Below are 17,476 nucleotides of genomic sequence, written 5' to 3'. Positions count from 1 at the left end.
GAAAATTTTGTCAAAATTTAATTTCTATAGAAAATTTTGTCAAAATTTTATTTCTAAAGAAAATTTTGTAAAAATTTTATTTCTATAGAACATTTTGTCAAGATTTTATTGCTATAAAAAATTTTGTCAAAATGTTATTTCTATAACAAAAATTTTGTCAACATGTTATTTCTATACAGAAAATTTTGTCAAAATTTTATTTCTATATAGAAAAATTTGTCAAAATTTTATTTCTATAGGAAATTTTGTCAAAATTTTATTTATATATAGAAAATTTGGTCAAAATTGTATTTCTATATGGAAAATTTTGTCAAACGTTTATTTCTATATAGAAAATTTTGTCAAAATTTTATTTCTATATTGAAATTTTTTTTTAAATTAGTATTTCTATGGAAAATTTTGTTAAAAATTTTATTTCTATGTAGAAAATTTTGTCATAATTTTATTTCTATAGAAAATTATATCAAAATGTTTTTTTTTTTTATTTCTATAGAAAATATAGAAAATTTTGTAAAATTTTTATTTCTATAGAAAATTTTTTCAAAATTTTATTTCTATAGAAAATTTTGTCAAAAATTTTATTTTTATACGAAATTTTGTCAAAACTGTACTTCTATAGAAAATTTTGTCAAAATTTTATTTCTATAGAAATTTTTTTCAAAATTTTACTTCTATAGAAAATTTTGTAAAATTTTTATTTCTATAGAAAATTTTGTAAAATACAATTTTGACAAAATTTTCTATAGAAATACAATTTTGACAAAATTTTCTATAGAAATAAAATTCTCTATACAGAAAATTTTGTCAAAATTTTATTTCTATACAGAAAATTTTGTCAAAATTTTATTTCTATAGAAAATTTTGTCAAAATTTTATTTCTATAGAAAATTTTGTCAAAATTTTATTTCTGTAGAAAATTTTGTCAAAATTGTATTTCTATAGAAAATTTTGTCAAAATTGTATTTCTATAGAAAATTTTGTCAAAATTGTATTTCTATAGAAAATTTTGTCAAAATTGTATTTCTATAGAAAATTTTGTCAAAATTTTATTTCTATAGAAACTTTTGTCAAAATTTTATTTCTGTGGAAAATTGTGTCAAAACTTTTATCTCTATAGAAAGTTTTGTCAAAATGTTATTTCTATAACAAAAATTTTGTCAACATTTTATTTCTATACAGAAAATTTTGTCAAAATTTTATTTCTATATAGAAAAATTTGTCAAAATTTTATTTCTATTGGAAATTTTGTCAAAATTTTATTTCTATAGAAAATTTTGTCAAAATTGTATTTCTATAAAAAAAATGTCAACATTTTATTTCTATAAAAAAATTTGTCAACATTTTATTTCGATAGAAAATTTTGTCAAAATTTTATTTCTATAGAAAATTTTGTCAAAATTTTATTTCTATAGAAAATTTTGTCAAAATTTTATTTCTATAGAAAATTTTGTCAAAATTTTATTTCTATAGAAAATTTTGTCAAAATTTTATTTCTATAGAAAATTGTGTCAAAACTTTTATCTCTATAGAAAATTTTGTCAAAATTTTATTTCCGTGGAAAATTTTGTCAAAATTTAATTTCTATAGAAAATTTTGTCAAAATTTTATTTCTATAGAAAATTTTGTCAAAATTTAATTTCTATAGAAAATTTTGTCAAAATTTAATTTCTATAGAAAATTTTGTCAAAATTTTATTTCTAAAGAAAATTTTGTAAAAATTTTATTTCTATAGAACATTTTGTCAAGATTTTATTGCTATAAAAAATTTTGTCAAAATGTTATTTCTATAACAAAAATTTTGTCAACATTTTATTTCTATACAGAAAATTTTGTCAAAATTTTTATTCTATATAGAAAAATTTGTCAAAATTTTATTTCTATAGGAAATTTTGTCAAAATTTTATTTCTATAGAAAATTTTGTCAAAATTGTATTTCTATAAAAAAAATGTCAACATTTTATTTCTATAGAAAATTTTGTCAAAATTTTATTTATGTAGAAAATTTTGTCAAAATTTTATTTATATAGAAAATTTTGTCAAAATTTTATTTCTATAGAAAATTTTGTCAAAATTTTATTTCTATAGAAAATTTTGTCAAAATTTAATTTCTATAGAAAATTTTGTCAAAATTTAATTTCTATAGAAAATTTTGTCAAAATTTAATTTCTATAGAAAATTTTGTCAAAATTTTATTTCTAAAGAAAATTTTGTAAAAATTTTATTTCTATAGAACATTTTGTCAAGATTTTATTGCTATAAAAAATTTTGTCAAAATGTTATTTCTATAACAAAAATTTTGTCAACATGTTATTTCTATACAGAAAATTTTGTCAAAATTTTATTTCTATATAGAAAAATTTGTCAAAATTTTATTTCTATAGAAAATTTTGTCAAAATTTAATTTCTATAGAAAATTTTGTCAAAATTTAATTTCTATAGAAAATTTTGTCAAAATTTAATTTCTATAGAAAATTTTGTCAAAATTTAATTTCTATAGAAAATTTTGTCAAAATTTTATTTCTAAAGAAAATTTTGTAAAAATTTTATTTCTATAGAACATTTTGTCAAGATTTTATTGCTATAAAAAATTTTGTCAAAATGTTATTTCTATAACAAAAATTTTGTCAACATTTTATTTCTATACAGAAAATTTTGTCAAAATTTTATTTCTATATAGAAAAATTTGTCAAAATTTTATTTCTATAGGAAATTTTGTCAAAATTTTATTTCTATAGAAAATTTTGTCAAAATTGTATTTCTATAAAAAAAATGTCAACATTTTATTTCTATAGAAAATTTTGTCAAAATTTTATTTATGTAGAAAATTTTGTCAAAATTTTATTTATATAGAAAATTTTGTCAAAATTTTATTTCTATAGAAAATTTTGTCAAAATTTTATTTCTATAGAAAATTTTGTCAAAATTTAATTTCTATAGAAAATTTTGTCAAAATTTAATTTCTATAGAAAATTTTGTCAAAATTTAATTTCTATAGAAAATTTTGTCAAAATTTTATTTCTAAAGAAAATTTTGTAAAAATTTTATTTCTATAGAACATTTTGTCAAGATTTTATTGCTATAAAAAATTTTGTCAAAATGTTATTTCTATAACAAAAATTTTGTCAACATGTTATTTCTATACAGAAAATTTTGTCAAAATTTTATTTCTATATAGAAAAATTTGTCAAAATTTTATTTCTATAGGAAATTTTGTCAAAATTTTATTTCTATAGAAAATTTTGTCAAAATTGTATTTCTATAAAAAAAATGTCAACATTTTATTTCTATAGAAAATTTTGTCAAAATTTAATTTCTATAGAAAATTTTGTCAAAATTTAATTTCTATAGAAAATTTTGTCAAAATTTAATTTCTATAGAAAATTTTGTCAAAATTTTATTTCTAAAGAAAATTTTGTAAAAATTTTATTTCTAAAGAAAATTTTGTTAAAAATTTATTTCTATAGGAAATTTTGTAAAAATTTTATTTCTATAGAAAATTTTTGTCAACATTTTATTTCTATAGAAAATTTTGTCAAAATTTTATTTCTATAGAAAATTTTGTCCAAATTTTATTTCTATAGAAAATTTGATCAAAATTTTATTTCTATAGAAAATTTTGTCAACATTTTATTTCTAAGATAATTCAAAATAATAGCAGTATATATTTGTGTCTATATCATATCCATGTCACTATCATACATTTGCATACAATGTCTGTCTCCGTTGGGTTTTCTTATTTCTTCTACTAGATTTCTTTATTCTGTGCTTTGTTATTCTTCATCATATTGTGTTAAGGTATTTGAGCTTTGAGTATACCATTTCAACAGCCTATACAATATTTAGAAAAAAAGGAAAATTATACAAAAAAATTGTTTATAATAAACAAAGAAATTGGATGGTTTTGTTTTTTGAATCGTATTTTCTACATTTTATTCTACCATTACCACAAAATCACCTCTTGTCGGCACTTGTCTTTAGCATTCTCAACTCAAACAATAAAAACAAAATCAATTGAAGGTAAAGGGCATTTATGATGTATAATTGTTTGTAAATAGGCTAGGATGATATATGAAATGGTCTTGAAAATTTACATAGGGGATGGATAAAAAATGGTAAACTTAAGTTTCATATATTAATAGATAAAGATAGAAAATATATGAAAAAAAACTTAGTAATATTAACGAAATTAGACATTGTCATTGGACCAATGAAACATGATCATAAATACAATGAAAATGTACATTATTGTGCACAGATTTGGTTTTGATTCAATCAAGGAAATAATTGATCCAATCACGAAATTTATTTCTTCAGTACACAAAAAATTTCCAATTAAAGTCTTAATTGAGCTGCAAAACAAAAATATTCAATTAAAAATTTAATTGATTCAACAAATTTTTTAATTGAAACAAAAATCAATCACAAAAATTAATAGTATCAATTAATATTGTAATTGATGCTATCATTTCTGTGATTGAAGGCAACTAATTTCGAGTTTATATTTTCTTCTCAATTTTTCAAAAATCTTAAATTATTCTGATTAAAATTTTTATCGAATTTTAAAATATATTCAATTAAAATTTCTATTGATTCAACAAATCTTTTAATTAAAACAAAAATCAATCACAAAATTAATTATACCAATAAAGATTTTAGTTGGACCAAATAATTCTTTAATACTATCATTTCTGTGATTAAAGAAATTTCAATTAAAATTAAATTGGATCAATTAATTTCGTGCACAGAAAACAAAATAATTTTTTTCTTCAATTGCGAAATTAATTGAGTCAATTAATTTTTAATTGAAATTTCTTTAATCACAGAAATGATAGTATTAAAGAATTAATTGGTACAACTAAAAACTTTATTGTTATAATTAATTTTGTGATTGATTTTTGTTTTAATTAAAAGATTTGTTGAATCAATAAAAATTTTAATTGAATATATTTTAAAATTCGATAAAAATTTTAATCAGAATAATTTTGGCAATATTTTTTGGGGTGGTGTGTTTTTTTGTGTTCCAAAAAAAATTTTAATTTTTGAATATAATTAAAAATTTAATTGTATGAGTTAATTTTTTTAATGGAATGGGCACGGGAGACACATAAAGCTGTGGGGACCTATACAATGGTCGAAGGGGCAACAAATATACTATGCGGTAACCCAACCCAGAAAAAGACTAGAGAACTACTCAAGGACAGTAGGACGGCAATCATGAGGACCGTGGAAAGAGTGGGAAGCGAATTTAGAGAACGCAAAGTCATATGAGGCTATGCGGGCCGAGTTGGATGAATGGTCACGCAGATGGTTAAAGTGGCAGCCCGATTTATTTTCAGGCTCACGTAGACTATTCAGTCCATTGGGCACGGCAGATACATAATTTAATTTAATTAAAAAAATAATTTTATCAGTTACATTTTTAATTGATTATGGGCCCGGGAGATACAGAAAACTATTTGGAAGGCAATGGTCACAAGGGCGACGAAAAAACTATGGGGTGACCAAGATAAGAAAACGACTGGAGAACTTCTCCAGGAGAATAGGACAACATTCAGGAGGGCCGTGAAAATAATGACCGGGCACTTCTAATTGAGTTAACCATATCGGGTGAACAGGTGATACGGAACCTGGCTCGGTTTTGAAACAGGGATTAGAAACAAATTCTGCAATTCGTTGGGGAACATGTATTCTTTTTTTAATCTAACCTAGGCATAAAATAAACTCACTGGAGTAAATTCTGTCCGCTTTCCGACGAGCAGCTTAGAAATGATAGCAAACTGCAATTTGTTGCAATACATATCAGCTCCTCTGTATAGTACTTTTTTTTTAGATATTAATTGATAATGTACCTTAGATCGTATAATTTATCATACGCCACATAGGACATATCAAATAAAAATACTTAAAAATACTTATGCAAAATTTTATTTTCATAAAAAACAATGTCAAAATTTTTTTCTATAGAAATTTTTTTGCAAAATTTTATTTCTATAGAAAATTTTGTCAAAATTTTAATTCTATCGAAAATTTTGTCAAAATTTTATTTCTATAGAAAATGTTTGCAAAATTTTATTTCTATAGAAAATTTTTGCAAAATTTTATTTCTATAGAAAATTTTTGCAAAATTCTATTTCTATAGAAAAATTTTGGAAAATTTTAGTTCTCTAGAAATTTTTTTGCAAAATTTTATTTTTATAGAAATTTTTTGTTCCTTAGGTCGTATAACTTATCATACGCCACATAGGACATATCAAATAAAGATACTTATACGACACCAGTTACCAAAAAATAATTATGCGATAGAAAATTTTGTCAAAATTTTATTTCTATAGAAAATTTTGTCTATAGAAAATTTTTGCAAAATTTTATTTCTATAGAAAATTTTTGCAAAATTTTATTTCTATTGAAAATTTTTGCAAAATTTTATTTCTATAGAAAATTTTTGCAAAATTTTATTTCTATAGAACATTTTTGCAAAAATTTATTTCTATAGAACATTTTTGCAAAATGTTATTTCTATAGAACATTTTTGCAAAATGTTATTTCTATAGAAAATTTTTCCAATTTTTTTCTATAGATTTTTTTGCAAAATTTTTATTTTTATAGATTTTTTTTTGCAAAATTTTATTTTTATAGAAATTTTTTGTACCTTAGGTCGTATAATTTTTCATACGCCACATAGGACATATCAAATAAAAATACTTATACGACACCAGTTACCAAAAAATAACTATGCGATAGGAAAATTTTGTCAAAATTTTATTTCTATAGAAAATTTTGTCAAAATTTTATTTCTATAGAAAATTTTCTCAAAATTTTATTTCTATAGAAAATATTCTCAAAATTTTATTTCTATAGAAAATTTTTGCAAAATTTTATTTCTATAGAAAATTTTCTCAAAATTTTATTTCTATAGAAAATTTTCTCAAAATTTTATTTCTATAGAAAATTTTCTCAAAATTTTATTTCTATAGAAAATTTTTGCAAAATTTTATTTCTATAGAAAATTTTTGCAAAATTTTATTTCTATAGAAAATTTTTGCAAAATTTTATTTCTATAGAAAATTTTTGCAAAATTTTATTTCTATAGAACATTTTTGCAAAATTTTATTTCTATAGAAAAATTTTGCAAATTTTTTTTCTATAGATTTTTTTTTGCAAAATTTTATTTTTATAGAAATTTTTTGTACCTTAGGTCGTATAATTTATTATACGCCACATAGGACATATCAAATAAAAATACTTATACGACACCAGTTACCAAAAAATAAATATGCGATAGAAAATTTTGTCAAAATTTTATTTCTATAAAAAATTTTTGCAAAATTGTATTTCTATAGAAAATTTTTGCAAAATTTTATTTCTATAGAAAATTTTGTCAAAATTTTATTTCTATAGAATATTTTGTGAAAATTTTATTTCTATAGAAAATTTTCTCAAACTTTTATTTCTATAGATTTTTTTTGCAAAATTTTATTGTTATAGATTTTTTTTTGCAAAATTTTATTTTTCTAGAAATTTTTTGTACCTTAGGTCGTATAATTTATCATACGCCACATAGGACATATCAAATAAAAATACTTATACGACACCAGTTACCAAAAACTAACTATGCGATAGAAAATTTTGTCAAAATTTTATTTCTATAGAAAATTTTGTCTATAGAAAATTTTTGCAAAATTTTTTTTTCTATGGATTTTTTTTGCAAAATTTTATTTCTATAGACATTTTTTTTTGCAAAATTTTATTTTTATAGAAAATTTTTGTACCTTAGGTCGTATAATTTATCATACGCCAGATAGGAAATCACAATGGACTGAATAGTCTAAGTGGACCTGAAATGTCGGACTACCTAACCTAAAGCGATTGAAGTTCCAAAAAGTGCAAGAGTTCACCGATGCACAAAAAAGTCTCAAAGAGCCACCCTTGTGTAAAAAAAGTAAAAAATGTGGCGCTTTACTTTGTTGCATTTCGTAACAGCCAGTCTGCCATGTGCGTCTTCCTTCCTATTTAATTCAACTTTCTGGGACCACCTTGAGCATGAGAATAAATTTAATTCATAAATTCTTTAATAAAAAGTGGTCATAATTAATAGTACTCGCACTGTAGCCTTTGAAAATATATAATAAAATTAATGTTGCAATTCAAGATCATGCTGTTTAAACGAAGGGGATCTGGGAATGAGATACACATTATTTTAATAAAAAGTAATTTGGGGGCAAAGGGAATTCACGTCATAGAGATACAAATATTTATTTTATATATATTTATATTTTTTGTACTTTTGTTTTTGATTGAGTAGGGGCTGTTTAGAGCTTCTTAAACTGGCAGACAAGCCAAACTAACATTTAATGTTTTCTTATTAGTTTTTTTTTGTTGGCTACTTCTGTTTTTCTTTTAATAATATTGTATTATTATTCCACATTGAGGAAAAAAACACAAACACACATGTAGTATAGGCAAACATTAACACAATCACACACGCACACACACCTACGATTCTCATTTGTTCAAAACAGCTGAAAAATATCGCAAAAAAAAATATTTAAAATATTTTTTTTTGCTTAGCCTCTTGCCATGTTGAAGGAGGCAAAGAAAAGCTCTGCAAATCTTTTCAGTTTCATAAAAGTTTTCGCAAATATTAGACAAAATGTTGTAAGAAACCCCAAGTGAAACGGTGTAACACGGATGGCCATTACAAAAATGTCATAGCAATAAAGAGAAATTATAATAATATCATTTGAAAAATTATTTATATTAAGTGCAAAGAAGAAATGAAGTTGGGGAAAAATTAAATAATAAATAAATTTTTACAAAAGTTTTTTAAAAAATAAATTACAAAGTTTTAATAATCAAATATCTAAGAAAACAAAGGTTTATATAATATGTGTCTACAAAAAAAATCGATAATTGAAGGTCTATTAATTAACCAGTGAATGCAAGATATTAAAAAGTTGATAGATTGAAAAATTTAAAAAAATTAAGTAATTGTTTATAAAATGTGAAATAAAAATATATAAATTTTATATATATTATAAATTTTATATATATTATATTCATATTGAAGCATAGATTGAAATTTTTGAAAAAAAAAATTTATAAATATTTTAGTAAAGTGAAATAAAAATATATAAATTTTATATATATTATTCATATTGAAGGTCTATGAATTAATCCGTGAATTTAAGATATAAAAATGAAAAACTATGAAAAATTGAAAAAATTATTTTACAAAAAATGTGAAACAAAAATATATACATAGATTTATCATAAAAGTATTAAATAAGAAAATTAAAACAAAAATACAAAGATTAAAAAAACAAATAAATTCATTTATGTGATTCATTAAAAAATCTGCTCAAAAATATAAAGATTGATAAAAAAATATTAAATTATAAAAATTAAAATAACAATACTATGAGTGTTAAAATAATTGGAATATGGAAAAATAATAAATTGTAAAATGAAAATATAATTTTTTTTATATAAATAAATTATGAAATAACAAAGCAAATTTTGTGATAAGAAAATTAATAATTTGAAAATATTTTTAGAAAAGTGTTAAAAAAAATTATAAATTCTCTATAAGCGTCAATATAAAATTTGGACTCTTCACCGTGGATCAATCATTAGGATTTGCCGTAGAATTTTTGTTAATAATGTGAAACTAAAACAAATTTTAAAATCTAAACATGTTATTACCCAGCAAAAAACCTGCTGAATTTTCAGCAGCTTTGTAAGGGAAGTCAAAGTCAATCAGCGCTTCAGAATCCAGACTTTGATGTGCTTAAATACAAACAATAACTGACAGAGTTATCACGTGTTTATCAGTGATATGAAAAAGGCTGTATCACCTCATCTTATAGGCCAGAAAAATTGAGCTCCGCTTTTATTATAAGTGAATACTCAATTATGGCCTTCGTTTAGAACAACAAATATTGCCCATGGCCAACTCCTAAGGAAATTTTTTTATTATTGGCATTCTACATATAGATAGGGAGCCACCGTGGTGCAATGGTTAGCATGCCCGCTTTGCATACACAAGGTCGTGGGTTCGATTCCTGCTACGACCGAACACCAAAAAGTTTTTCAGCGGTGGATTATCCCACCTCAGTAATGCTGGTGACATTTCTGAGGGTTTCAAAGCTTCTCTAAGTGGTTTCACTGGAATGTGGAACGCCGTTCGGACTCGGCTATAAAAAGGAGGTCCCTTGTCATTGAGCTTAACATGGAATCGGGCAGCACTCAGTGATAAGAGAGAAGTTCACCACTGTGGTATCACAATGGACTGAATAGTCTAAGTGAGCCTGATACATCGGGCTGCCACATAACCTAACCTAACCTACATATAGATAATATTCGTGGTGCAATAACTAATATTTCCGCCTTATGGATTATACCCCTATCATGGTTTCAGTCCCGAATGGAAAACCATCATTAATATCGTTTTTCGTCTATATAAAATATATTCTTGATGAGGTAGAAATTCATAGACGATATAACGATGTCCGTCTGTCTGGCTTCCTGTTGTAATAAAGCCCTCAATAATGAAGCTATCGTTAATTGATGGGCTATGTTATATTGGTCCATGTTTCGATGTAGCCCCCATATAAATCGATTTATGAAATTGGAAATCTGAAGGAAATTTAAGTTCATAAAAAGCTGTGCTAAATTTGGTACACATCGGTCCTCGTTTTATATATATGTCCCCATATAGACCAATCTCCAGATTTGACTTTTTGAGGGCATTTCTATTTCGCTACTTTCATTTGAATTGAAATCTAAAAGCATTTTGGGTTCGTGGAAAGCTGTGTCAAATTGCGTATATATCGCTCCATGTTTTGGTATATTCCCAAAATAGACTCCGCAATTTTTATCCGATATTCCTAAAAATGAAAATTCACACATATGTATGTGGCAAATTTTATTTCGTAGAAAATTTTTGCAAAATTTTATTTCTATAGAAAATTTTGTCAAAATTTTATTTCTATAGAAAATTTTGTCAACATTTTATTTCTATAGAAAATTTTCTCAAAATTTTATTTCTATAGAAAATTTTGTCAAAATTTTATTTCTATAGAAAATTTTTGGAAAATTTTATTTCTATAGAAAATGTTTGCAAAATTGTATTTCTATAGAAAATTTTTGCAAAATTGTATTTCTATAGAAAATTTTTCACAATATTTTATTTCTTTAGAAAATTTTTGCAAAATTTTATTTCTATAAATTTTTGCAAAATTTTATTTCTATAGAAAATTTTGTCAAAATTTTATTTCTATAGAAAATTTTGTCAAAATTTTATTTCTATAGAAAATTTTTATCAAAATTTAATTTTTATAGAAAATTTGTGAAGTACCCTATTGTTGGAGAAGAATATTTTGCAAAATCTACCAAAATATTACGATTTTTACCAAATAGTAAAAAATCTACCAATTTTGGTAGAATTCTACCAACTGTGGCTACCGTGTTCTAATATGGGCCAATTCACCGATTTGATTTCTTCGGCTTCCGACACCGCATTTTTTATCGGGTTTGCTTGAAAATGGAAATCCAGGGGCATTTTAGGTACACAAATAGGTGTGTTGAATTTGGTTTATATGTTTTGGTCCTCCATATGAAATATATTAGTTTTTAAATTTATGAGCAGGCATTTAGACATCGTAACTTGTAATCAATTGTCATGGAGTTAGAAACCAAAAGGTATTTGAAATAATCCTCATACACGGTTGCAAAAATAATCTTCCAAAATTTACAGAAAATTTTACTAAACAACTACCAAACAAACAAAACTTATATTACAAAACTTATATTAAAATTTTTTTTTCAAAATGTTATTTCTATAGAACATTTTGCCAAAATTTAATTTCTATAGAAAATTTTGTTAAAATTTTCTATAGAAAATTTTTGCAAAATTTTATTTCCTTAAAAAAGATTATCAAAATTTTATTTCTATAGAAAATTTTCTCAAAATTTTATATGTATAGAAAATTATTTCAAAATTTTATTTCTATAGAAATTTTTTGCAAAATTTTATTTCTATAGAAAAGTTTGACAACATTTTATTTCTATAGAAAAATTTGACAAAATTTTATTTCTATAACAAAATTTTATTTCTATAGAAAATTTTCTCAAAATTTTATTTCTATAGAAAATTGTGTTTCTATAGAAAAGTTTGTCAAAATTTTATTTCTATACAAAATTTTGTCAAAATTGTATTTCTCTAGAAAATTTTATCAAAATTTTATTTCTATAGAAAATGTTACCAAAATGTTATTTCTATAGAAAATTTTTGGAAAATTTTATCAAAATTTTATTGCTATAGAAAATTTTGTCAAAATTGTATTTCTCTAGAAAATTTTATCAAAATTTTATTTCTATAGAAAATTTTGTCGAAATTTTATTAAACCCAGCAAACTGCACTCAAATCGATGATTTGAAAGTGGCAAAGGAAAAGAGAAATGTTTGTACAAAGATTTATTTCGGCAAAAGCCGACTGTCATAAACCTTTTTTCGGAAGGTTCAAGTGTGGTTCACTATGGGTTTGGTGAACTACCAGAATTTGTTCTGATAATTGGTTGATAGTATTGCTTCAAGTAGAGGATGCTGATAAGGAATGTGGTAATTCCGAAACGTGCGTTCATCCAACCATCTTGCAGTCTATAAGGCTTTGCCCAAATAAATTTGACAAACATTCTTTTCTTCTGTCAAATTTCTTTGTACGACCTTCTTATTCTTTATTTTTTTTTTTTTTGTTATTTTTAGATCTGTTCTAAATTGGTCTCTCAATATGCAAATAAAAAGACTTTATTTCATATTTACATCCGAAGTTTCGTTGGTGATTTCCAACTTCTTGTGGGATGAATTTTTTATTGAAATCTGGCAACTTCTTCTGTTGGTTAAGCTACTTTTGTAGTTTAGTCAACGCAATGGTTTTTAAGCTGAGATCAAAACAACAAATATGATAAAAAATGTCAAAATTTTTTTTCTATAGAATTTTTTTTTCACATTTTGTTAAATTTTTTTCTATAGAAAATTTTTTCAAATTTTGTTAAATTTTTTTCTATAGAAAATTTTGTCAAAATTTTATTTTTATTCAAAATTTTTTTAAAATTTTATTCCAATTTGAGGAAATTTCCCAAATGGTTTCTCCATAAGGAGTTAGCACAAAGGGCCCAAAATTGAGTTATATCTCCCAGCCAGATCTATACTAAAGGCTGTGGAAAGGTTCATTCGCCCGAACCGAAACATGTACAGTCCAGGCGTGTATAGATTTGAATCTGGCGTTTTCTTTTCAATGGCTCTATTAACCATGTTTCTTAATCTATATCTGTCCATAAAGCTCGAAAAATAATTGTATAATTAGATAAAATTTTATTTCTATAGAAAATTTTGTCAAAATTTTATTTCTATAGAAAATTTGGTCAAAATTTTATTTCCAAAAAAAAGTGTCAAAATTTTATTTCTATAGAAAATTTTGTCAAAAATTTATTTCTATAGAAAATTTTGTCAAAAATTTATTTCTATACAAATTTTTTGCAAAATTTTATTTCTATAAAAAATTATGTCAACATTTTATTTCTATAGAAAATTTTATGCAAAATTTTATGTCTATAGAAAATTTTGTCAAAATTTTATTTCTATAGAAAATTTTGTCAAAATTTTATTACTATTTTATTATTTTATTTTTGCAAAATTTTATTTCTATAGAAAATTTTTGCAATTGTTAGAATTTGTTAGTGCAGCATAACTGACCCTACAATTCTTTATAAAGTAATTAAATTAAAGTAACGATCCATTGTGGAGGATGTCCCAAATTTTATTTAAAAAAAAAATCGAACCGTAAATAATAAATAAAAATTTTTGATTTGCAGAATGTGAAAAAAATTACAATGCAATATTACCAATTGATAATAATTCAAAATTTTTAAAATTACAACAATGTAAAAAAACACAAATGGGTAAAAATATGTAATATGTGAAAGCAACAAAAAAATGTTAATATAAAAAAAACAAGTGAAAAAATGCTACGTGGGCTATTAATACCAAGACCAGCTGCAATTGTGCCTACTATGAGGTGTCAATCTAAAATTAAATCTGAATATGCCATAAATTATATAAGAAGTTTAAGGGCAAAATAGAATGAAAAGAAATCCATAAAAAATAATTATCAAGACCACTATTAAAACAGAAACCCTAAATATCATAACACCACTAGCAAAACAAAACAAACGAAAAACAACAACAATATAGTGTGGAAAAAAAAAACATTATGAAAAAATTCTTAGAAAATAACCCTTAAAACAAAAGAATTTTGAAAAAAAAAACAGAAAAGCTTTTTATTTTCTCTTATTACTGCATCGATATTTACATCCCTTAAAAAGCTTACCACCAAACCTCTGTGATGTGATAGTAATGCGTGCAATTTATGCACGCATTTGTCGATTTCCGGTTCCATGTTTACAAACGAACAGGAAGGTTCCGGTCCCTGTGATGAATATATACGTGAATATGCTTTCGAACCGGAGCTATTGATTACACGTGATGAGTATCTACGTCAGGAACAAGAAAATCTACAGGCTGCCGGTATAGTATCGGCAGCCAGTGCTCTGCGTTTAGACGATGCGAATATTTCATCATTTCAACGTCGTTCGAGCAATGATATTTACAATGAGCTCAAAAGTCAAGTTGATGTTGAGATCGAGGCTTTCTATTATGTAAGTGTGCGAGAGTACGCGTATAGGTGTGTGTGTGTGAGTGCTTTTGTTGGTTTGTGTAATAAGCTTGAATTTATAGATACATATAAATTAATTAACATTGGATAATATGAAAAACTATAATAGGTAAAATAAGTAAGGAAAGTCTAAAGTCGGGCGGGGCCAACTATATTATACCCTGCACCACTTTGTTGATCCACATTTTCGATATCATATCAAATCCATCCAATGTGTTGGGTGCTATATATAAAGGTTTATGTTCCCATAAACATATACTTAAATCTGATCAGATCTGGACAGAGTTCTACAATATTTATAAACTTTAAATTTAACTCGGCTAATGTCCTGGGGTGGAACACAATGTTAGTAAAAAACAAGTAAGGAAAGTCTAAAGTCGGGCGGGGCCGACTATATTATACCCTGCACCACTTTGTAGATCTAAATTTTCAATACCATATCACATCCGTCAAATGTGTTGGGGGCTATATATAAAGGTTTGTCCCAAATACATACATTTAAATATCTCTCGATTTGGACAGAATTTGATAGACTTCTACAAAATCTATAGACTCAAAATTTAAGTTGGCTAATGCACTAGGTTGGAACAAAATGTTAGTAAAAAAATATTTAAATCTGAAGCAATTTTAAGGAAACTTCGCAAAAGTTTATTTATGATTTATCGCTCGATATATATGTATTAGAAGTTAGGAAAATTACAGTCCTTTTTACAAGTTTTCGACTAAGCAGAGGCGATTTTAAAAGGGAAAATGTTGGTATTTTGACCATTTTTGTCGAAATCAGAAAAACATATATATGGGAGCTATATCTAAATCTGAACCGATTTCAATCAAATTTGGCACACATGACTATATTACTAATTGTACTCCTAGTGCAAAATTTCAACCAAATTGGGCCAAAACTCTGGCTTCTGGGGCCATATTAGTCCATATCGGGCGAAAAATATGTATGGAAGCTATATCTAAATCTGAACCGATTTCAATCTAATTTGGCACACATGACTATACTACCAATTGTACTCCTTGTGCAAAATTTCAAGCTAATCGGTATAAAACTCTGGCTTCTGGGTCCATATAAGTGCATATCGGGCGAAAGATATATATGGGAGCTATATCTAAATCTGAATCGATTTCAACCAAATTTGGCACGCATAGCTACAATGCTAAATCTACTCCCTGTGCAAAATTTCAACCAAATTGGGCCAAAACTCTGGCTTGTAGGACCATATTAGTCCATATCGGGCGAAAGATATATATGGGAGCTATATCTAAATCTGAACCGATTTCAATCAAGTTTTGAACACTTGACTATACTATTAATTGTACTCCTAGTGCAAAATTTCAACCAAATTCGGCCAAAAATCTGGCTTCTGGGGCCATATAAGTCCATATCGGGCGAAAGATATATATGGGAGCTATATCTAAATCTGAACCGATTTCAATCAAATTTTCCACACTTGACTATACGACTAAGTGTTATGTTTGTACAAAATTTCAAGCAAATCGGTATAAAACTTTGGCTGCTGGGTCCATATTAGTGCATATCGGGCGAAAGATATATATGGGAGCTATATCTAAATCTGAACCGATTTCTTCCAAAATCAATAGGATTCTATTCTGACCCAAATTAGGAACATGTGCCAAATTTGAAGGCGATTGGACTTAAATTGCGACCTAGACTTTGATCACAAAAATGTGTTCACAGACAGACGGACGGACGGACAGACAGAAGGACATGGTTATAACGACTCAGGGAACCACCCTGAGCATTATTGCCAAAGATGTCTATCTCGTCTCTTTCTGGGTGTTGCAAACATATGCCCTAACTTATAATACTCTGTTCCACAGTGTGGCGCAGGTTATAAATATGGGAAACATTTAAATCTGAACCAATTTTGAGGCAACTTCCCAAAAGTGTATTTATGATTTATCGGTCGATATATATTTATTAGAAGTATAGGAAAATTAGAGTCATTTTTACCAGTTTTCGACTTAGCGATTTTACAAGGAAAATATGGGTATTTTTCCATTTTTACCCAAATCGAAAAAAACGTATATATGGTAGCTATATCCAAATCTGAACTAAATCTGACGTGCATAGTTACTATGTTAATTCTACTCCCTGTGCAAAATTTCAACTAAATCGGATTACAACTTTGACCTCTGTGTAAAACACAGGGAGTAGAATTTCACTTAAATCGGATTACAAATTTGATCTCTGTTGTCGTATGTGTGTAAATCGGACGAAAGATATATATGGGAGCTATATTTAAATCTGAACCGATTTCAACCAAAATTTGCATGTATATCGAAAACGTTAATTGTATTCCCTGCACGAAATTTAAAGCATATCAGGGTAAAACTCTGGCTTCTGGGGTCATATAAGTGTATATCGGGCGAATGATATATATGGGAGCTATATCTAAATCTGAACCGATTTCAACCAAATTCAGCACACTTTACGACTCTATCAATTGCACTCCTTGTGCAAAGTTTAAAGCAGATAAGGTTTCAATTCTGGCTTCTGAGGCCATATAAGTAGATATAGGGCGAAAGATATATATGGGAGCTATATCTAAAACTGAACCGATTTCTATTCTGACCTAAAATACATACTTGTGTCAAATTTGAAGTCGATTGGACTAAAATTGCGATCTAGACTTTGATCACAAAAATGTGTTCACAGACGGACAGGCAGACAGACAGACGGACGGACGGTCACGGTTAGATCGACTCAGGGGCTGG

At 25.3% G+C, this 17,476-nt stretch overlaps 1 protein-coding gene across 11 annotated transcripts in view; it reads left to right on the top strand.

Annotated features, from left to right (window-relative positions):
• Window positions 1-17,476, top strand: part of ClC-a (chloride channel protein 2) — a 111,380-nt gene that overhangs the window by 53,499 nt on the left and 40,405 nt on the right. Inside the window, exon 1 of one of the 11 annotated variants that reach the window (XM_075289535.1) lies at window positions 13,893-14,714. The exons of 8 other annotated variants lie outside the window; for them this stretch is intronic. In XM_075289535.1, the coding sequence (XP_075145650.1) occupies window positions 14,454-14,714 (261 nt within the window). In that variant the 5' untranslated portion in view covers window positions 13,893-14,453. Of the gene's footprint in view, window positions 1-13,892; window positions 14,715-17,476 lie in introns of those variants that run through there. 2 more of the 11 variants (XM_075289536.1, XM_075289541.1) reach the window with 2 other exon arrangements.

The sequence above is a fragment of the Haematobia irritans genome, chromosome 1 (genome assembly GCF_050003625.1).
Source record: "Haematobia irritans isolate KBUSLIRL chromosome 1, ASM5000362v1, whole genome shotgun sequence".
In the NCBI taxonomy this organism is placed as follows: Eukaryota; Metazoa; Arthropoda; class Insecta; order Diptera; family Muscidae; genus Haematobia; species Haematobia irritans.
The sequence above is the reverse complement of the archived record's forward strand: the minus strand, read 5'-3'. Positions and strand labels throughout refer to the sequence as shown.